The 15,632-nt window shown below is 52.6% G+C and overlaps 1 protein-coding gene across 2 annotated transcripts; it reads right to left on the reverse strand.

The window, feature by feature from the left end:
• Nucleotides 1-699: 699 nt before the first annotated feature.
• GGT6 (gamma-glutamyltransferase 6) lies at nucleotides 700-15,599 on the reverse strand. Of its 2 annotated transcripts, none has more exons than XM_061390761.1 (4): nucleotides 3,451-4,631; nucleotides 2,657-2,859; nucleotides 2,454-2,567; nucleotides 700-2,147 (listed from the first exon to the last, which is right to left on the reverse strand). In XM_061390761.1, exons 1-4 carry the CDS (start codon nucleotides 3,582-3,584, stop codon nucleotides 1,126-1,128), a joined length of 1,473 nt encoding a protein of 490 aa, XP_061246745.1. In that variant the 5' UTR covers nucleotides 3,585-4,631; the 3' UTR covers nucleotides 700-1,125. The 2 variants fall into 2 exon arrangements, with proteins under 2 accessions (XP_061246745.1, XP_061246746.1); XM_061390762.1 differs by having other exon boundaries at nucleotides 1,412-1,556; nucleotides 2,450-2,567; nucleotides 3,451-15,599.
• Nucleotides 15,600-15,632: the final 33 nt, after the last annotated feature.

Genomic DNA, 15,632 nt, shown 5'->3' on the forward strand with positions numbered 1-15,632 from the left:
ATTTACACATTTAATAGATTATTCTGCTGCTGTGTGGAGGATAAATTGAAGGAGAGCAGAGGTAGAAGCAGGAATACCAGCTGGATTGAACCAAGTGCTGAGAAAATTTCAGCTAATCTGGAACAGGTGGGAGGTGACAGAAGCTAGAGGGATGCTAGGCTTGGGGCTAACATAAGTGGGTAGACTGTGGTACCATTTGGGCTGGGGGAAGAATTCTTTGTCCTGGAGGTGGGGGGCCAGCAGTGAGAGGGAGGTGGTGGGACTGAGTTCTAGTAAATCAGAGATACATTCATTTTACAGTGTGGGGCAGGAGTGCTAACGGCCACCCGTTTCTTGGTTTGAGAACTGACCTGTGGAGGATTGTAGTTCAGAGAGAACCCAGCCCTCTTGGAGGTGGGGAGGTGAGGGCCAACCCGGCCTTGAAACCACACATCCAGCTCTAGCCCCCTTTGTTCCCCCTTGGGACACCTCCTACTCACTGTCTCAAACCCCTTCCTTGCTCTATCAGTTTCAGAAAGTGAGAACTGGTTTCCCTTGTATGTGAGCTGCCCCAGGAGGCAGGGGAGTAGAGCAGCGAGGAGCAGAAAGACACTAGCCTGGCTCTGCATCCCTGGGTGGCAGTCTCCTGTGTTCCCTGTGGTCGGAGCCCAGACGCCTCAAAGGCTGATGTGAAATTAACCAAGAAGTGAGAGTGGCACATGGCATCCAGGAGACTTGATCTTTATTTTGTTTCCAGCCTGGTTGAGGGAGATCAGTGGAGTGTGGCCTGGAGGGGAGCACGGAGGTTCCAGCATGCCCCCAGGATCTGCCTGCTCTGCCCAGGGACCCAGAGCTTCGGCAGGGGTATGGCTTTCTTCCACCTGTCCTTCCCAGAGCTGGATCTGAACTCAAGGCTGTCTCCAGGTTCCTGGTGTTCTTTCTTCATTATCCTCAGATTCTTTAGCTAAAGAAAGAGCCGGAACTCAAGTCCAGACAACATATTAGGCCGGAAGTGAGCCAGTGGCGGGCACATAATGAACGCACACTCTTTATGCACACCATTGCTGCTGGGCTCTCTGCCCCTGCCTCCAGGGGGCAGACCCCTGAGACCCCCTATCTGTCCACCCTTGCAGATACTGCCCCACCTTAAAACCCCTGGAAGGGGCAGCAGCCACTGGGGACACTGGAGACATGGGCGTGCTCCGTGTGGGCTGCCACCTGGAGCAGGGTCCCCTGGGCACAAGCTCTGGGGCTCTCTGTTGGTCCTTGCTGGTCTGGGGTTTGGGGCCTGGCCAGGTGGCTGAGCAGAGCGTGAGTCATGACTCTGGCAGCTGCAGGGGTCCCTGAAGCCACCAGCCCCAACACATCAACCTCTGTGTCATCTGAGATGTCACGAAAGATGAGGGGACAGGCCCAAGCACCAGCTGCAGACTCAGCCACCAGGTTGCTGAGTAGAACCCCGGTGCTTGGGGACAGGTGTCCAGAGCCGAAGGAGCTGTTGAGCGAGGAGGTGAGGAGGAGGACGGAGCCGCTGCTGTCCACGGTGGCCAGGACACTGCTCCTGGGGGCTGCAGCAGCTTGCGGGAGTGCTGGGCAGGGCGCAGGGCTGGGCCCTGCAGACTGTAGAGATGCTTCCAGCAGCTCCAGCAGTTCTGGGCCAGCTGAGGGGCTGGGGGTGGTGAACAGGATGCCCTGGGGCAAAGGTAGCTGCAGGGCTGGCTCCAAGGTGGGCCTGGGCCCGACTGAGGGGCCCTCCAACCCCAGGTCTTCGGCCAGCAGACTCAGCAGGGCATCCCCGGAGAGGTCTGGGGTGGGGGCCAGTGAGGCCTTGTGGAGCACAGCTGCCAGCTTGGTGTTGGTGACTCGGGTCCCAGGGCCCAGGGGTGTCCCGTTAGCATGGCAAAGTAGTGGACAGAGGCCCTTGGTGTCCTGGGCTGCCAGGGCGCTGGCCAGGGATGTGTCCACCAGAAAGCCCTTTTGAGCCAGTGAGATGGGGCCCACCAGCAGGTGTGGCCAGGGCAGGCGGCCGAAATGAGTGTGCAGCATGTGGAGGGCGGGCAGAGCTGAGGGCAGCCCCAGGCCGGGGGCCAGGGTCTGGGCTGGGCCCGATGTCAGGGCAGTGGAGTTGCCCGAGGAGCTATTGTGGAAGAGGCCCCAGTACGTGGCACCTGGGAGGAGACAAAGGGGTCACACAGGGGTCAGGGGCACTCGGTAGTCCCAGGTGAAGGGTCAATGACTTAGCCTGTGGTTAGTAGTTACTGACCAGGCCTGGAGACGGGGATCAGTAACCAGGCCTGGGGTCGAGATCACACTGATCTGGGATCAAGGGTCACAACCTAGGGGTGGGGCTACTGCCCAAGTCCTAGGTCCTGCTCACCAGCCAGCCTTGAGGTCAGGGCTTCTGACTGCCCGAGTTCCAGGTCACTGCTGAGGCCCAGGGTTGGGGTCGCTGTCTGGGGTTGTGGGTTACTGACCTAGCCCTGTGGTGTGAGGATGGACCACTGCCAGACACAAGGCTGCTCCAACTCCAGCATCCACGATGTTGCCCCCAGCAACAAACAGCTCTCGACCCAGGCGGGAGCACTCAGCTGCAGTGAAAGAGGGGGCTGTCTTGAGGTGGGGAGCTGGGGCCAGTGATGCCCCCCCCTTCTTCCCCTGAACTACTCCTCGCACTGACCTGCTGGGCTGATGATGGCGCCGTGGTGGTACACGCCAGGCCTGTGGGAGTGCCCGCTGGCTGGAGGGGCCCCAGAGCCCAAGGCTCCTGGAGAGGCACCGCTGCTGCAGAGTTGCCTCACGGCCAGGGAGAAGCCGACGGCCAGCAACAGCAGGGCGGCCACCAGTTGGGCCCAGGCCCCGGGCAGACGGCCAGCCTTGTTCCTGCAGACAGCGATGTCCTAAGCCAGGGCCACGCAGGAGGACACCCACGAACCCCCGGAGAACCCAGGGGCTAATTCCCAAAAGGTTTGGTCTTGCTTGCAGGAGAAGTTTGCCAAGGAGAAAGGGTCTCCTGGCAGAAGACACAGCCTTGTGAATGGAGACATGGAGACAGGAGGGAGCTTGGGGAAGGTCTCTGGAGAAGAAGGGGTTGGACAGGTAGGGTCCAGCCGGTCTGGAGGGATGCCTGAGCGGGGCTTGGCAGACTCCAGGAGCCGAGCCCGGCCAGGTGTAGCCAGAACCAACCTGCCCGGCAGGTGCCTCCTGCACCAGGGGGTGGGGGCTGGGAGCCTTTGGCAGAATAGCCAGCAGGGCTGACTTAGTACAAATGTCCCTTCAGTCGCACGACCTTGGAATGACTGGTACTGGCCAGGCCTGGGGCTGAAGCTGGGGGGGGGGTCCCTGCCTTTAACCAGAAGGTTCCTGGGGCTGGCGAAGCAGAGAGTTGTCTGGCCCTCCTTAGAGGCTCTGGAGGGAGGGACTTACCAGCCTCAGGCCTGAGTCACTGGGTGTCCAGACCCCTCCCTAACTCACCCAGAGGAGTCGTGGGGCCCGGAGGCATCCAGAATGAGCTGCTCCGATATCTCCTCCTCTTCCTCCTCGGACTCCAGGCTCGGCTCCCAGACCCGCAGCTTCTGGTAGAGCACAGGCCCTGCTTCGGGTTCCATGGTCCCACGGTGCCTGCCCTCCTGCCTGCTGGTCTTCCAGGCTGAGTCTCAGGAGGCTCTGCCCGGGCTGGTGGGTGGGAGGTGGAGGAGCCCTGGGGAAGGGTGGTGTGGAATCTAGAACAGGTCTGGGCAGGGCACGGGGCCAGGGAGGCTGTGTGTGAGCCTGCCCTGTTACGGCACAGGGCCTGAGGGGCTCTCGTGGCAGGGGACCTGGTTTAGGGGATGCAGGGGATGCAGGGGAGGCCCCTGATCCTGGGGCCACAGCCACAGGCCCTGAGACTCAGGACATCTGTGGTCCCTCCCTTTAGGAGGAAAGAAAGTGAAAGTCACTCTGTTATGTCCAACTCTGTGACGTCATGGACTATACAGTCCATGGAATTCTTCAGGCCAGAATACTGGACTGGGTAGCTGTTCCCTTCTCTAGGGGATCTTCCCAATCCAGAGATTGAACCCAGGTCTCCTGCATTGCAGGTGGATTCTTTACCAGCTGAGCCACTGGGGAAGCCCCCCTTTAGGGAGTGCAACCTCTAAATCTCTCCTGTTCAGGCTCTAATCTAGGGACGGGGGTGAGAGAGGACGGCAGTACATTGACTTGGATCAGGGCTCAGCATGTGACTAGGTTCCAGTATGGCGGGTGTCTGGTCTCTGACTGGGGTCAAGGCTCAGCCTGAGGCTACTCCAGGGATCTGGGCTTCCCTGTTTGGGGAAGCCCCTTGGGTGGTGAAGGTATCAATACCTCCCTGGGCATGTCATGAACATCTTGTCCAGCAGGTGGCGCCATAGACCTCTTGGGGAGCCCCAGCCTGGAAACCTGGTGTCCCAGACTCCTTCACTCTGGGGTTCACGTCAAGGAGATGTTTTCTGGCAAAGTTATGTAACTCCAAAGAGTGCTGCAGTCTCTTTCCTTTTCTAGTTATCTCTCTCCTAACCACGCTCTACTATGAGGGCCTCAAACCCCAAACCGTCTGCCATACACTCTCAGCAGACTACCTGTCCTTCTTCACATAACAAATCAAAGCTAACACAAAGACCCGCCCCCCACCCCGCCCATATCAACCCATAACTACAAACCCACCTTCACGGTTCTCTGCCTGGTTCTGGCCCCGAGCCCTCCCACTTCCTGCCTCTTGCTTCCCCAGGGAGCTCACTCTCTCACTGACCCTTTCTCTCCTGTAGTTTCACATCTTCTCTAGGGGTTCCTTCTCAACATTTAAACAGGGTCCAGCCTCCAGAAATTCCCTCTGCTAGGTACGTGCCCAACAGTCACGAACTAGAATGTTCATAAGTGCACGAATTGGAACAGCCCCATATTTGAAAGCTCACACATCCATTATCAGGAGAGTGAGTGGTGTGGTCACGTAGGGGAGTACTCTGCAGTGGTGAGAATGAGGGCTCTACAGTTGTATGCGATCATATAGATGGATCTTACAGGCACACGAGGACTGGAAGAAGCCAGAGGAGAAAGAGAACACCATATTTGTTTCTGGTGTGGTGGTTTAAAGACCCTTGGCAGGGGAGGAGGGGGAGGTCGCCTGTCCGCCTTGTCTTTTGGGCTTCCCTGGTGGTTCAGCTGGTAAAGAATCTGCCTGCAGTGCGGGAGACCTGGGTTTGATCCCTGGGTTGGGAAGATCCCCTGGAGAAGGGACCAACTAACCACTCTAGTATTCTGGCGTGGAGAATTCCATGGACTGTATAGTCCATGGGGTTGCAAAGAGTCGGACACGACTAAGCAATTTCCACGTGTAAATTCCAAGAACAGGTGAAACCAGCCTCTGCCGTTACCAGTCAGCAGGGGGCGGCAGAGGGGCGTCTGGCATGCTTGGTGACTCTTGTTTCTCCGTCTGAAGTTGGTTACCTGGGTTCATGATGGTGAACGTGCATCTAGCTGTATATGTGACATGTGCACTTTCCTGGAGGTATATTGCATTCCAACAAAAAGCTTTGAGAAAGCTTGAGTATTTTCTACACTAGAGTCACAGCCACAGAAATCATCTTTTCATCTCATTTGACTCTCCAGCCACTCCTCTTTCAGACTCTTCACGAGCAGGTGGAGTGTTTCTCTAACTGGTGTGTTGGGAGTTAGCGCTTCCCAGGTGGCGCTAGAGGTGAAGAACCTGCCTGCCAATGCAGGAGATGTGAGAGACGAGAGTTCGATCCCCGGGTTGGGAAGATCCCCTGGAGGAGGGCATGGCTACTCACTCCAGGATTCTTGCCTGCAGAATCCCATGGACAGAGGAGCCTGGTGGGCTACAGTCCATGGGGTCGCAAAGAGTCAGACATGACTGAAGAGACTTAGTACGCACAGATAGGGGTTTGTTAAATCCTGATTGCCTGGCTCCATTCCCAGAAGTTCTGATTTTGTAGGTCTGAGGTAGGGACCAGAAATTTGCCTTCTGAACTCCCGGGTGATGCTGCCACCACCAGTCCTGAAATGAGCACCAATCTACAAAAAATATATACACCTGCTGTCGCCACTTCCTATCTACCTACCACCAACACCCTGCTACCCACTACAAGCTGGTTTCCACCCCCAACCCGCCAGAGAAACCTTCAGTTTCTAGGTTTTGTGATTTCTTGGACCAATAACCCATCAACCAGCTGGAGATACCAGCATAGGGTGGCCAGCTTTTTATTTTGCCAAGGGTTGAGTGAGGGGGTCACGATTATGATCTGAGCTCATTTTATAAAATAATTTCACTTCCTGTTAATACAATGTGGGGAGGTTGTAAGGTCAGAATGAAAGTGGGTCCTTCCTTCCTAAGGAAAGGCAGCTGGGAACCCTGTGTATCTACCGCCCCGTCCTCGGCCTGGCCTCTGGGCTAGGCTGGCACAGGCTCCCTTCACCCAGCCGACATTCTTTGGCGCCTGTCCAGCCAATCTTCCTCTGTCCTTAGAACTATGCCCTGGCAAACTCTTTGGGACCAAGAACTCCACTGACTGGGTCTGGGGGACCTTTCCTGGGTGGTCTTTATCACTTCCACAGCTCTGGGCCTGGACAGCACGGTCCACACCCCCAGAGATGCTTATTAGCTAAGCTTCAAGTAGATGCCAGAAAGGCTCTGGGGATGAATGGAGGTCAGGCCAATGGGTAAATGATGCCAATCATTTCCCAGGGAGTTGGGAGTGGAACTAGCTTTTGGAAACCAGAGTTTGGTCCAGTTTCTGCCACTACCTGGCTATGTGACTGCAGGCAAGTCGTTTAACCTCTGGGTGTCTTGACTCTACTTCTGTAAATAGGATCCTCTGTGGGTCTGTCCTCCCAGGATTGTCATGAGGATTCGACAAGGAAGTACATTTAAAGCATTTAGGCCAGTGCCTGGTACCCAGTAGACTTCAGTTCCTAGGACTTCTCTGGCGGTCCAGTGGTTAAGACTTCGCTGCCCAATGCAGGGGGGCATAGGTCCAACCCCTGGTTGGGGAACTAAGATCCCACATGTGGTGCAGTGAGGCCAGAAAATTAAAACAAAAACATGAGTCCCTTCCTCTCTGTTCTATGGGCCTCTGTTGGGCTGTAGTCTGCCAATCTGCAGGCCTCATAATTGCCCAGCCATGAGACCAAAGAAAGAACCCAGAGATGGCAACAGAAACATCAGTGATTTAGGTAGGGAATCTTATAAGTCCAAAGCAAAGTCCTGGAGCTGCACCCTACCGTGGACACCAGATGGGAGGCAGAACATGGCAACAGTCTTCACTACTCAAAGAAGAAGGTGGCTACCATTTATAGGGGAAATTGACGTCAGGTTGGCTCACCAGTTAACCAGGGAAACCAGTGGAAACCAGTGGGGCAAGAACGTTATGATTAAGAGGACTGGATAGTCATGTGTTTAGGGTGTAGGTGAGGCAGAGACCAGACGAGCAGAGGATGTATGGAGAACAAGAGAAGAGTCTTCTTGAGTGGCCTGACCATTGAGGCCACATCAATCTATAATGGTAAAATGATACGGATAAGCTTTACTTCTTCAACTATACATACACACATGCACACACACACACACACATACCAGATGCCTCTAAGTGTGAAGTGTAGGACTATAGATTCACTCATGCCTTCATCATTTATTTTTTAAATTAAAGTATAGATGACTTACAATATTATATCCGTTTCAGGTGTACCATACAGTGATTCAATATTTTTAGTCATACTGCATTTAAAGTTATTGCAATGACTATATTGACGACTTCATTCTCTTATCCTAATAGTTCTCAACTTCATCCTAATGGTTCTATGCATTAGAATCACCTGTAAGCTTAAAAATAATACCCAGGCAGGCCAATTCAATAAATCAAAATCTTTAGGTTGGCGATTCATCAGGTTTTAAAAGCTTCCCAGGTGTTTTTAAAAGCTTTCCAGGTGTTTTCAATGTACAGCCAAGGTTGAGAACCTCTGTCTGATCTAGCCTGCTAGTTCAGGGATTTCTACAACTAGAAAAATGTCCAGTGATGAAAAGAAGTATATATACCAACGTGCTAATCCCTTCCCGTCCCCAGTCCCACATCAATGGAGTCAGCATCCCTGGAAGTGAGCTCGTCATCAGGATAGGTTTTCAGGCTCCCCAGGTGGGCTTCCCTGGTGGTCCAGTGGTTGCGTGTCCACCTTGCAATGAAGGGGACTGTGGTTTCCTTCCTGGTTTGGGAAGATCCCACATGCCATGGAGCCACTAGGCCTGAGTGTCAAAATCACTGAAGCCTGCGTGCTGCCGGCCCGCGAGCCGCAACTACTGATGCCTGAAGCCTGTGCTCCGAGAGCTCGCGCTCTGCCTCCATGAGAAGCCTGAGCCCTGCAACCAGAGTGCAGCCCCAGCTGGCTGGAACTAGAGAAAGCCTGCGCGCAGCAACAAAGACCCAGTGCAGACAAAACCTAGTTAAATAAACGAAAATTTTAAAAGAGATTCTTAAAAAAAAAAAAAAAAGCTCCCTAGTAGAGTCTAATGGGGGGTCAGATTTGAGAACTGCTTCTTCTACTAATAGGCGTATATATCAGGCGTTCACTGGGTGCCTCTTCTGCTGAGAGAGGGCAGTGAGGAGCCTGGAAACAGCCAACGGTGGGTTGTCCTCCAGCACTCCTGGCTGCTCCTACAAAAGGGGCAGGGAAGGCTATGGGCCCAACAGCCAGCTTTTTTCCAGTCCCCTCTAGCTGACTTTCCTGCTCACCATCTCTGGCTCAGACCTGCCGTGAGTGTGCATATTCATGCATGCATGACCTTATAATTGGACCCTGGAACATACTGAGATTCGACTCTAATTATAAACTTGGAGGCAATGAAGTGTGGTAGGAGTGAAAGAATTGGCTTTTCCTTGCAAAATGACTGTGATATAATCAGAATATTGGTATTTTAAAAATTACAAAAATCAGCCCAAGTGATTCCAGTTGCAGATGGCACCAAAAAGGGTTTTTGAGCAAGTCAGGAACAGCCTCAATAGATAGTGTGCATGTGCTCAGTCACATCCTACTCGGCAACCCCATGGACTGTAGCTGCCAGGCTCCTCTGTCCATGGGATCTTCCAGGCAAGAATACTGGAGTGGGTTGCTATTTCCTACTCCAGGGGATCTTCCTGACCCAGGGATCAAACCTGCGTGTCCTGCGTTTCCTGCATTGTCAGGTGGATTCTTTACTCCTGGGCCACCCAGAGGAGGCAATATTAGAATGGGTGAGCCTAGCCCACTTGTGTGCCCCTTTCCATAGGGGAAAAGTTCGTCTTAGAGCCAGAAATCGAACTGGGGAACTTCAGCTCCAGTAAGAAGTTATTATGTGGTCAATGTGTTTTCTGAATATTTCTAATCAGAAGGCCTGAGTCAGGAAGCACCTCTGTTGTCCCCTTCCTGGCAGCATCTAGTTCTGTAATTAACTAGATTGAACTGCTTTAATCTCTGTAAAGTGTCCCAAGTTGCCTGTGGGTGCCAGTCTTCTCCTGCTGCTGAGAGCCTCATTCATCTTTGATGTTACTTCCGGTAGTGGGTCTGTCAAGTTTTAGGCTGCCTCCTCTCTCGACTACGTCTTCGTAACGGCACCCAGATTTTTTCTACTGGAGAATTATTCCTCCCCACCCACATGATGTGTGGATGTGTGTTGATCGAGGAAAAAAACCCAGGACTACTAGATGGCAGTACACACAGCGAGCTGTATGGGAGGGACTCCAGGACAGGACTGCAGTCAGGACAGGCTCCCCACGGTGGAGCCCTCCTGGGGCCACCCCCTGGAAAGGAAGAGGGCAAGGGGCCTCCCCAGGGAGAAGGGACTCTGAGAGGGGATTTATGTGTCTAGATGAGTCCCTGGATCAGAGAATTCCAGAGAGCAGCAGGGGCTGGGGGCCTCTTACAGGTCTGGAGTTTGTCTTACCTATGGCCGGTAGATGCTGGGTGCAGTTTTACAGGGTGTGTAAATCAGGCAGGTGCTAAGAGGCTGCAAATATGCTTATTAGGGTTATAGCTAAAGCAACTGGGTGTGTATAAATTTGAGTTTGGCTCCGGGCTGGGTAGGAGTGGTGGCTTTCGAGCTAACAGATCCCAGCCTGCTGTGAAGTCAACACCATAGGGGCCAAAACACAATACAAAGGCATCTATAGCATAAAGAATCTATCTGGGAAGCAGGAGACACCCTGCAATGCTGGAGACCCGGGTCCAATCCCTGGGTCGGGAAGATCCCCTGGAGAAGGAAATGGCAATCCACTCCAGTATTCTTGCCTGGAGAATCCCACGGGCAGAGGAACCTGGCGGGCTACAGTCCATGGGGTCTCAAGAGGCAGACACAACTTAGTGGCTGAACCGCCATAACCCTTTTATATGACAGCCTAATAGTATCAAGTGACTGCCTCCCCCCTATCTCTCTCACTCCAGGAGGGGAGCAAGCAGATCTTTCCTCAACCCACCCTGCTGGTAATATAGCCAAGGCTCCATGTTTTCTGGGGTTAACAGTTGAGAGAGATAGAGACACACAGAGAGAAACTAAAACCCTGTACTAGCTGAAACTGCCTGGAGCCAAGTGTGGGAGCACTGCGGGAGCTCTCTCTTCTTCCTCTTGGTGCAGCAGCTTCTGTTTTCCCTCTCGTTGCAAACTGGCTGTTTCCCATCCATGTGAGAGACAGCAGCTGTCACTCACCCTCCAAAGCCTACATCTCCTCTATCCGAGAGAGCAGCCGGATGGAACTGAAATCTCCCAGTGCCAAGTGCAAATTCCTGGGGAGCGGGGCTCACTCCTGACCCACCCAAGTGGGCCAGGGATTGGAGAGGAGCAGGGCTGGGTGGTGTAAACACGGTGGTTCTAGCTGAACCGTATAATCAAAGCCATGGTTTTTCCAGCAGCCATGTATGGATTGTTAGAGTTGGACCATAAAGAAGGCTGAGCGCCGAAGAATTGATGCTTGCTAATTGTGGTGCTAGAGGAGACTCTTGAGAGTCCCCTGGACAGCAAGGAGATCAAACCAGTCCATTCTAAAGGAAATTAACCCAGAATATTCCTTGGAAGGGCTGATGCTGAAGCTCCAGTACTTTGGCCACCTGATGAAAAGAGCTGACTCATTGGAAAAGACCCTGACGGTGGGGAAGTTTGAGGGCAGGAGGAGAAGCGGGCGACAAAGGATGAGATGGATGGCATCATTGACTCAATGGACATGAGTTTGAGCAAGCTCTTGGAGATAGTGAAGGACAGGAAAGCCTGGTGTTCATAGGGTCACAGAGTCACACACGACTTAGCGACGAACAATGATACCACCACCCAGTAGCTAAACCTTTGAGATTTCCCCAGAAGGTTCTGAGAAACAGAAGGAAATTTTCAGACAGAGTGATTTACTTCTGCCAGGGACTTAGCTCTCAGAGACCCAGCACGTTTCGCCCTACGCTGCTCACAAAATAATAGACCACAAGGCCTCAAATACAGAGGATTTTACTATGGTATCAGGAGACTGAGAGAACAGAGTACGTGCCTGCTTGAGAAACAAGTGCTCCTTGACTTGGCTTGTAACTGATGGGCTAACCTCTCTGTTGATGTAATGCCATCCTTTCCTTAATTTTAATTCTCTCAATAAATTTGAGAGACACTAACTCCCATTAATGAGGCTTCGTACCTAATTGAGATGGTACACTTCAGTGCCAACCATGATTTAAGGAATGCGATGAGAAATAAATAGTTCATAAAGACATTGGCTGCTTCTGGGATTTTCAGAACGTGCTGAGGCCACAGTTCAATGAGGCTCAAACGAGGCCAGTATCTGGTGCTCCGTGATAATTATATAATGATGTAATTTATGTGTAAAGGTAAACACAACCGTAGGTATGGATGGGAGTTCATTATTTGGGTCTGGCACTCTGTCCCTTCTCAGTTTTCCTGGATACACAATGATTGAGTTGGACTAGACACTTTTCAAAGTCTGCATTCACGGCTGCAGGGTTTATGCCTTCCAGGACACACTGATTTTTCAAGGACACGGGCCAAGATGAGAGAGATTAACATGGCATCTTACGATGTTGACTGTAGGCTCACGTGGAGAGGCTTCCTTATTTCTGTCCCACCTCCCAGCTTCTTGCTCCTTGAGGCAGAATATATACCAGCAGAGAACAGTGGTTAACAGTGGTTTAAAAACTTTTTTAAGTTGCACCATTCAGCCTATGGGATCTTAGTTCCCTGATCAGGAATCGAACCCATGCCCCCTGCTGGGGAAGCAAGCAGTCCCAACCACTGGATCGCCAGGGAAATCCCAATGTTCTTTTCTTAGCACATTCTGAGATAAGATAAGCATCTCTGAAAACTCAGCATCTACACTTCTTCTTTCTCCAATGTCCTATTGAAATTGCCTTTGGCAAAGTGTCATTAGTGGTTGCCTAACTGCCAAATCTAGATGATGCCTTTCCTTTCTTAGCTGACCCTGGAGTGTTTGACCCTCTGACCACCTTGAAACATTCTGTTTATCTGACTTCAGCATCCGTGATGCTATGCTTTCCTGGCTTCCTTCAGCCCCTCGGATGTTCTGTAAGAGGTCTCCTTGTTGGCCTGGTTCTTCACTGATCCGGGAAGTGCTGGGGCTTGCTGGGACTCAGGCCCGGACCGCTTCTTTGAGCTCTTCCAGCTCTGCTGCCTGCCTTGGCGTCCACCACCACCGCCTTTCTCCAGGGGTCTCCCAGCTTCTGGCCACAGGTGGATTTTTCTCTCGACCACAAGGTCCTCATTCTCAACGTGTGAGCTCATCACCTTCCCTCCCCTCCCCTACCCTCCTCCTCCCACAGTCCATCTCGGCAGAAGGTGCCAGGATTCACCCTGCTACGCACGCCAGAAACCAGAGAGCCATCCTCGGCTCCTTCCCCCCGGACCCTACCCCGTCCTGTATATCCAAAGCAGCCACCAAGCCCCAGAGCTCCCAGACTATCCGGGCTCCTTCCCTTCTCTGCCTGCTGCTCCCCGGACAGGCTCTGTATGGAACCCCTGCCCAGGGGTTATCTCACCCAATCTCCATGGGCCCTGGGAGGCAGGTATGCTTGGAGAACTTGAGCTGACTGACGTCTGTGTCGCTCCAGAACGCAAACCCTTAGCCACTGACTTGAATCTGTGTAAGAACGTAATTTTTTTTCTTTTACTGTTACTTGAGCATTAACAATAAAATAGTACAAATGATTACTAACTAGTCAGAAAACCAAGAGCAAACTCACACTCTATTCACATTCATCAGAGAAAATAAAAGCCAGAAACACTTTTCACGTGGCGGTGCTGGGACAGACTGGGACCTGGGATCCTTTGCTTCAGTGCTTGCGCCTGGACACACCTCTTCTGGGGCAACAAGATACAAAGAAACCATGTGGGACTAAAAATAACTGCGTTGCATGTGCAGCTGGGACAAATTCTGGACAAAAGATTAAAAAAAAGAGACCAGAGAATGGAAACCCAAACCCAACTGCCACTTTTGAAGAGCCTGGAGCAAAAGCAGGATACTGAACATGTCCACTGCGCACATCACCTCCTAAGGGGTTGGCAAAACTCCTGAGCCACCCCTCCAGCCCGACCTGGGGACACCCCTACCCTCACCCAACATGAGGAACAGTTTGCTGTCCCCTCCACCTTTGGGAGCGAGCTTGTTTGTCTTTGCCCCCCCTGCTGCAGCAGAGACCCCAATAAAGCCTTGCCTGAATTTCTTGTTTGGCCTCTGGGGCCAATTTCTGTTGATTGCTGGGTATGCGTGCTCAGTCGTATCCAAATCTTGTGACTCCATGGACTGTGACCCGCTAGGCTCCTCTGTCGATGGGATTTCCCAAGCAAGAAACCTGGAGTGGGTTGCCTTCTCCAGGGCATCTTCCTTACCCAGGGATCGAACCCACGTCTCTTTGCACCTACTCCTGCATTGGCAGGCGGGTTCTTTACCAGCTGAGGGATTGATTGGGGAAGGTCAAGAACCCTGGTCTTGTTAGGTCAGTTAGGTAACTGTGCACCTTCAGGAAGGCCTGCTGGAAAAGCTTATCTCTTTACTTCTCTCCCTCCTTCCCAGACTGACAGTCTTGAGACTAAGTTTCCTGGGATCTGAACACCTGCCTAGTGCCCTCTAGCTGAAACCAGCTCGGCCTTGCTTGGGACTTGTTTTTGCTGCCTTGTGCCACAGCCCAAATCCCAATAAACCTTGCTTGAATTTCTCATCTGATCATCAATTTCTGTTGACTAAAGAGCCCAAGGATCCGAGTTGGTAAGACCATGAGCCCAGAAAGCAGCCACCTGGCTCACCCACTCCTCAACCCCTAACTTCCTAAGAGCAGAAGGGCCCCTTGGATCCTAGCCTTCCTCTTCATTTTGTTACTGACATAGGTTCTTGGACTTTCTATCAAGAAATCAATAAGGAGCCAGATAAGATATTCAGGCAAGGCTTTTACTGGGACTCTGACTCGAACTACAGCAGCAGGGAGTGAAAACAAGCCCCAGGTGTCCTTGCTCCTCCCCAAGGGGGCATGCAGGAGCTAGTTCCTTAAATGGGCTAACAACGGGGGCAGGTCTGTGCGTTGGGTCAGAGGGCTGACTCAGGGGGTTTGCCCAGGCCACTCGGTGGTGCCCCTGTGCAAGGATCACGTTCAGTACCCTGTTTTTGCTCCCAGCACCTCAGGAATGGCAGTTGGCCTGTGGCCTTTTTGTGCATGAGGTTAGTTTTAGTCCCTCATAGTTTCTTTGTATTCTGTTGCTGGGGGAGATGTCCAGGTGCAAGCATTCCATTAGAGGGTCCCAGGTCCTAGTCTATCAGCTGATCTCAGTTTCAACTGAGCTCGGGCTTAGTTGCCCCTCAGCATGTGGGCCGAGAAGGCAATGGCCACCCACTCCAGTACTCTTGCCTGGAAAACCCCATGGATGGAGGAGCCTGGTAGGCTGCAGTCCATGGGGTCGCTAAGAGTCGGACATGACTGGGCGACTTCACTTTCACTTTTCACTTTCATGCATTGGAGGAAGAAATGGCAACCCACTCCAGTGTTCTTGCCTGGAGAATCCCAGGGACGGTGGGGCCTGGTGGGCTGCCGTCTATGGAGTCGCACAGAGTCGGACACGACTGAAGTGACTTAGCAGCAGCAGCATGTGGGAATCTTAGTTCCTTGACCAGGGATTGAACCCTTGTCTCCTGCGTTGGAAGGCAGATTCTTAACCACTGAACCACCTGGAGGAAGGCGGGGGCGGGAGGAAGAGGCCCAGAGAGATGCCCACAGGTGTCAGTAAGTCTGAAGGGGACTCCTCACCCAGGGTTGCACCACTCCCCTCTCCTCTCAGTTCCGTATGACCTGAACATGCATCCTGCAGACCAACCAGGGACCTCAGTCAGCAATCACCATCTTATTTTCCAGGGAAAAGGAATCTTGAGAGCCAGGAGAAATATTCACCTTCTCCTGAGTAAGATGGGCATGGTCTGAACAGGGGAGCCAGCCCAGCTCCTCAACTGAAATAAATCTGAACTAAGATGCCTCGGACCCTTCCCCCAGGCCTGAGGTCCTATGATAGTATAAGAAGAGCCTAAGTCACAGAATTTAACCCTTGAACAACCACAGCACACCACCTGCAGCAGAATAGAGCCAGATCTGAGGCCCTGAGGAGGCCTGGA

Source organism: Bos javanicus, chromosome 19, assembly GCF_032452875.1.
Source record: "Bos javanicus breed banteng chromosome 19, ARS-OSU_banteng_1.0, whole genome shotgun sequence".
Classification (NCBI taxonomy): Eukaryota; Metazoa; Chordata; class Mammalia; order Artiodactyla; family Bovidae; genus Bos; species Bos javanicus.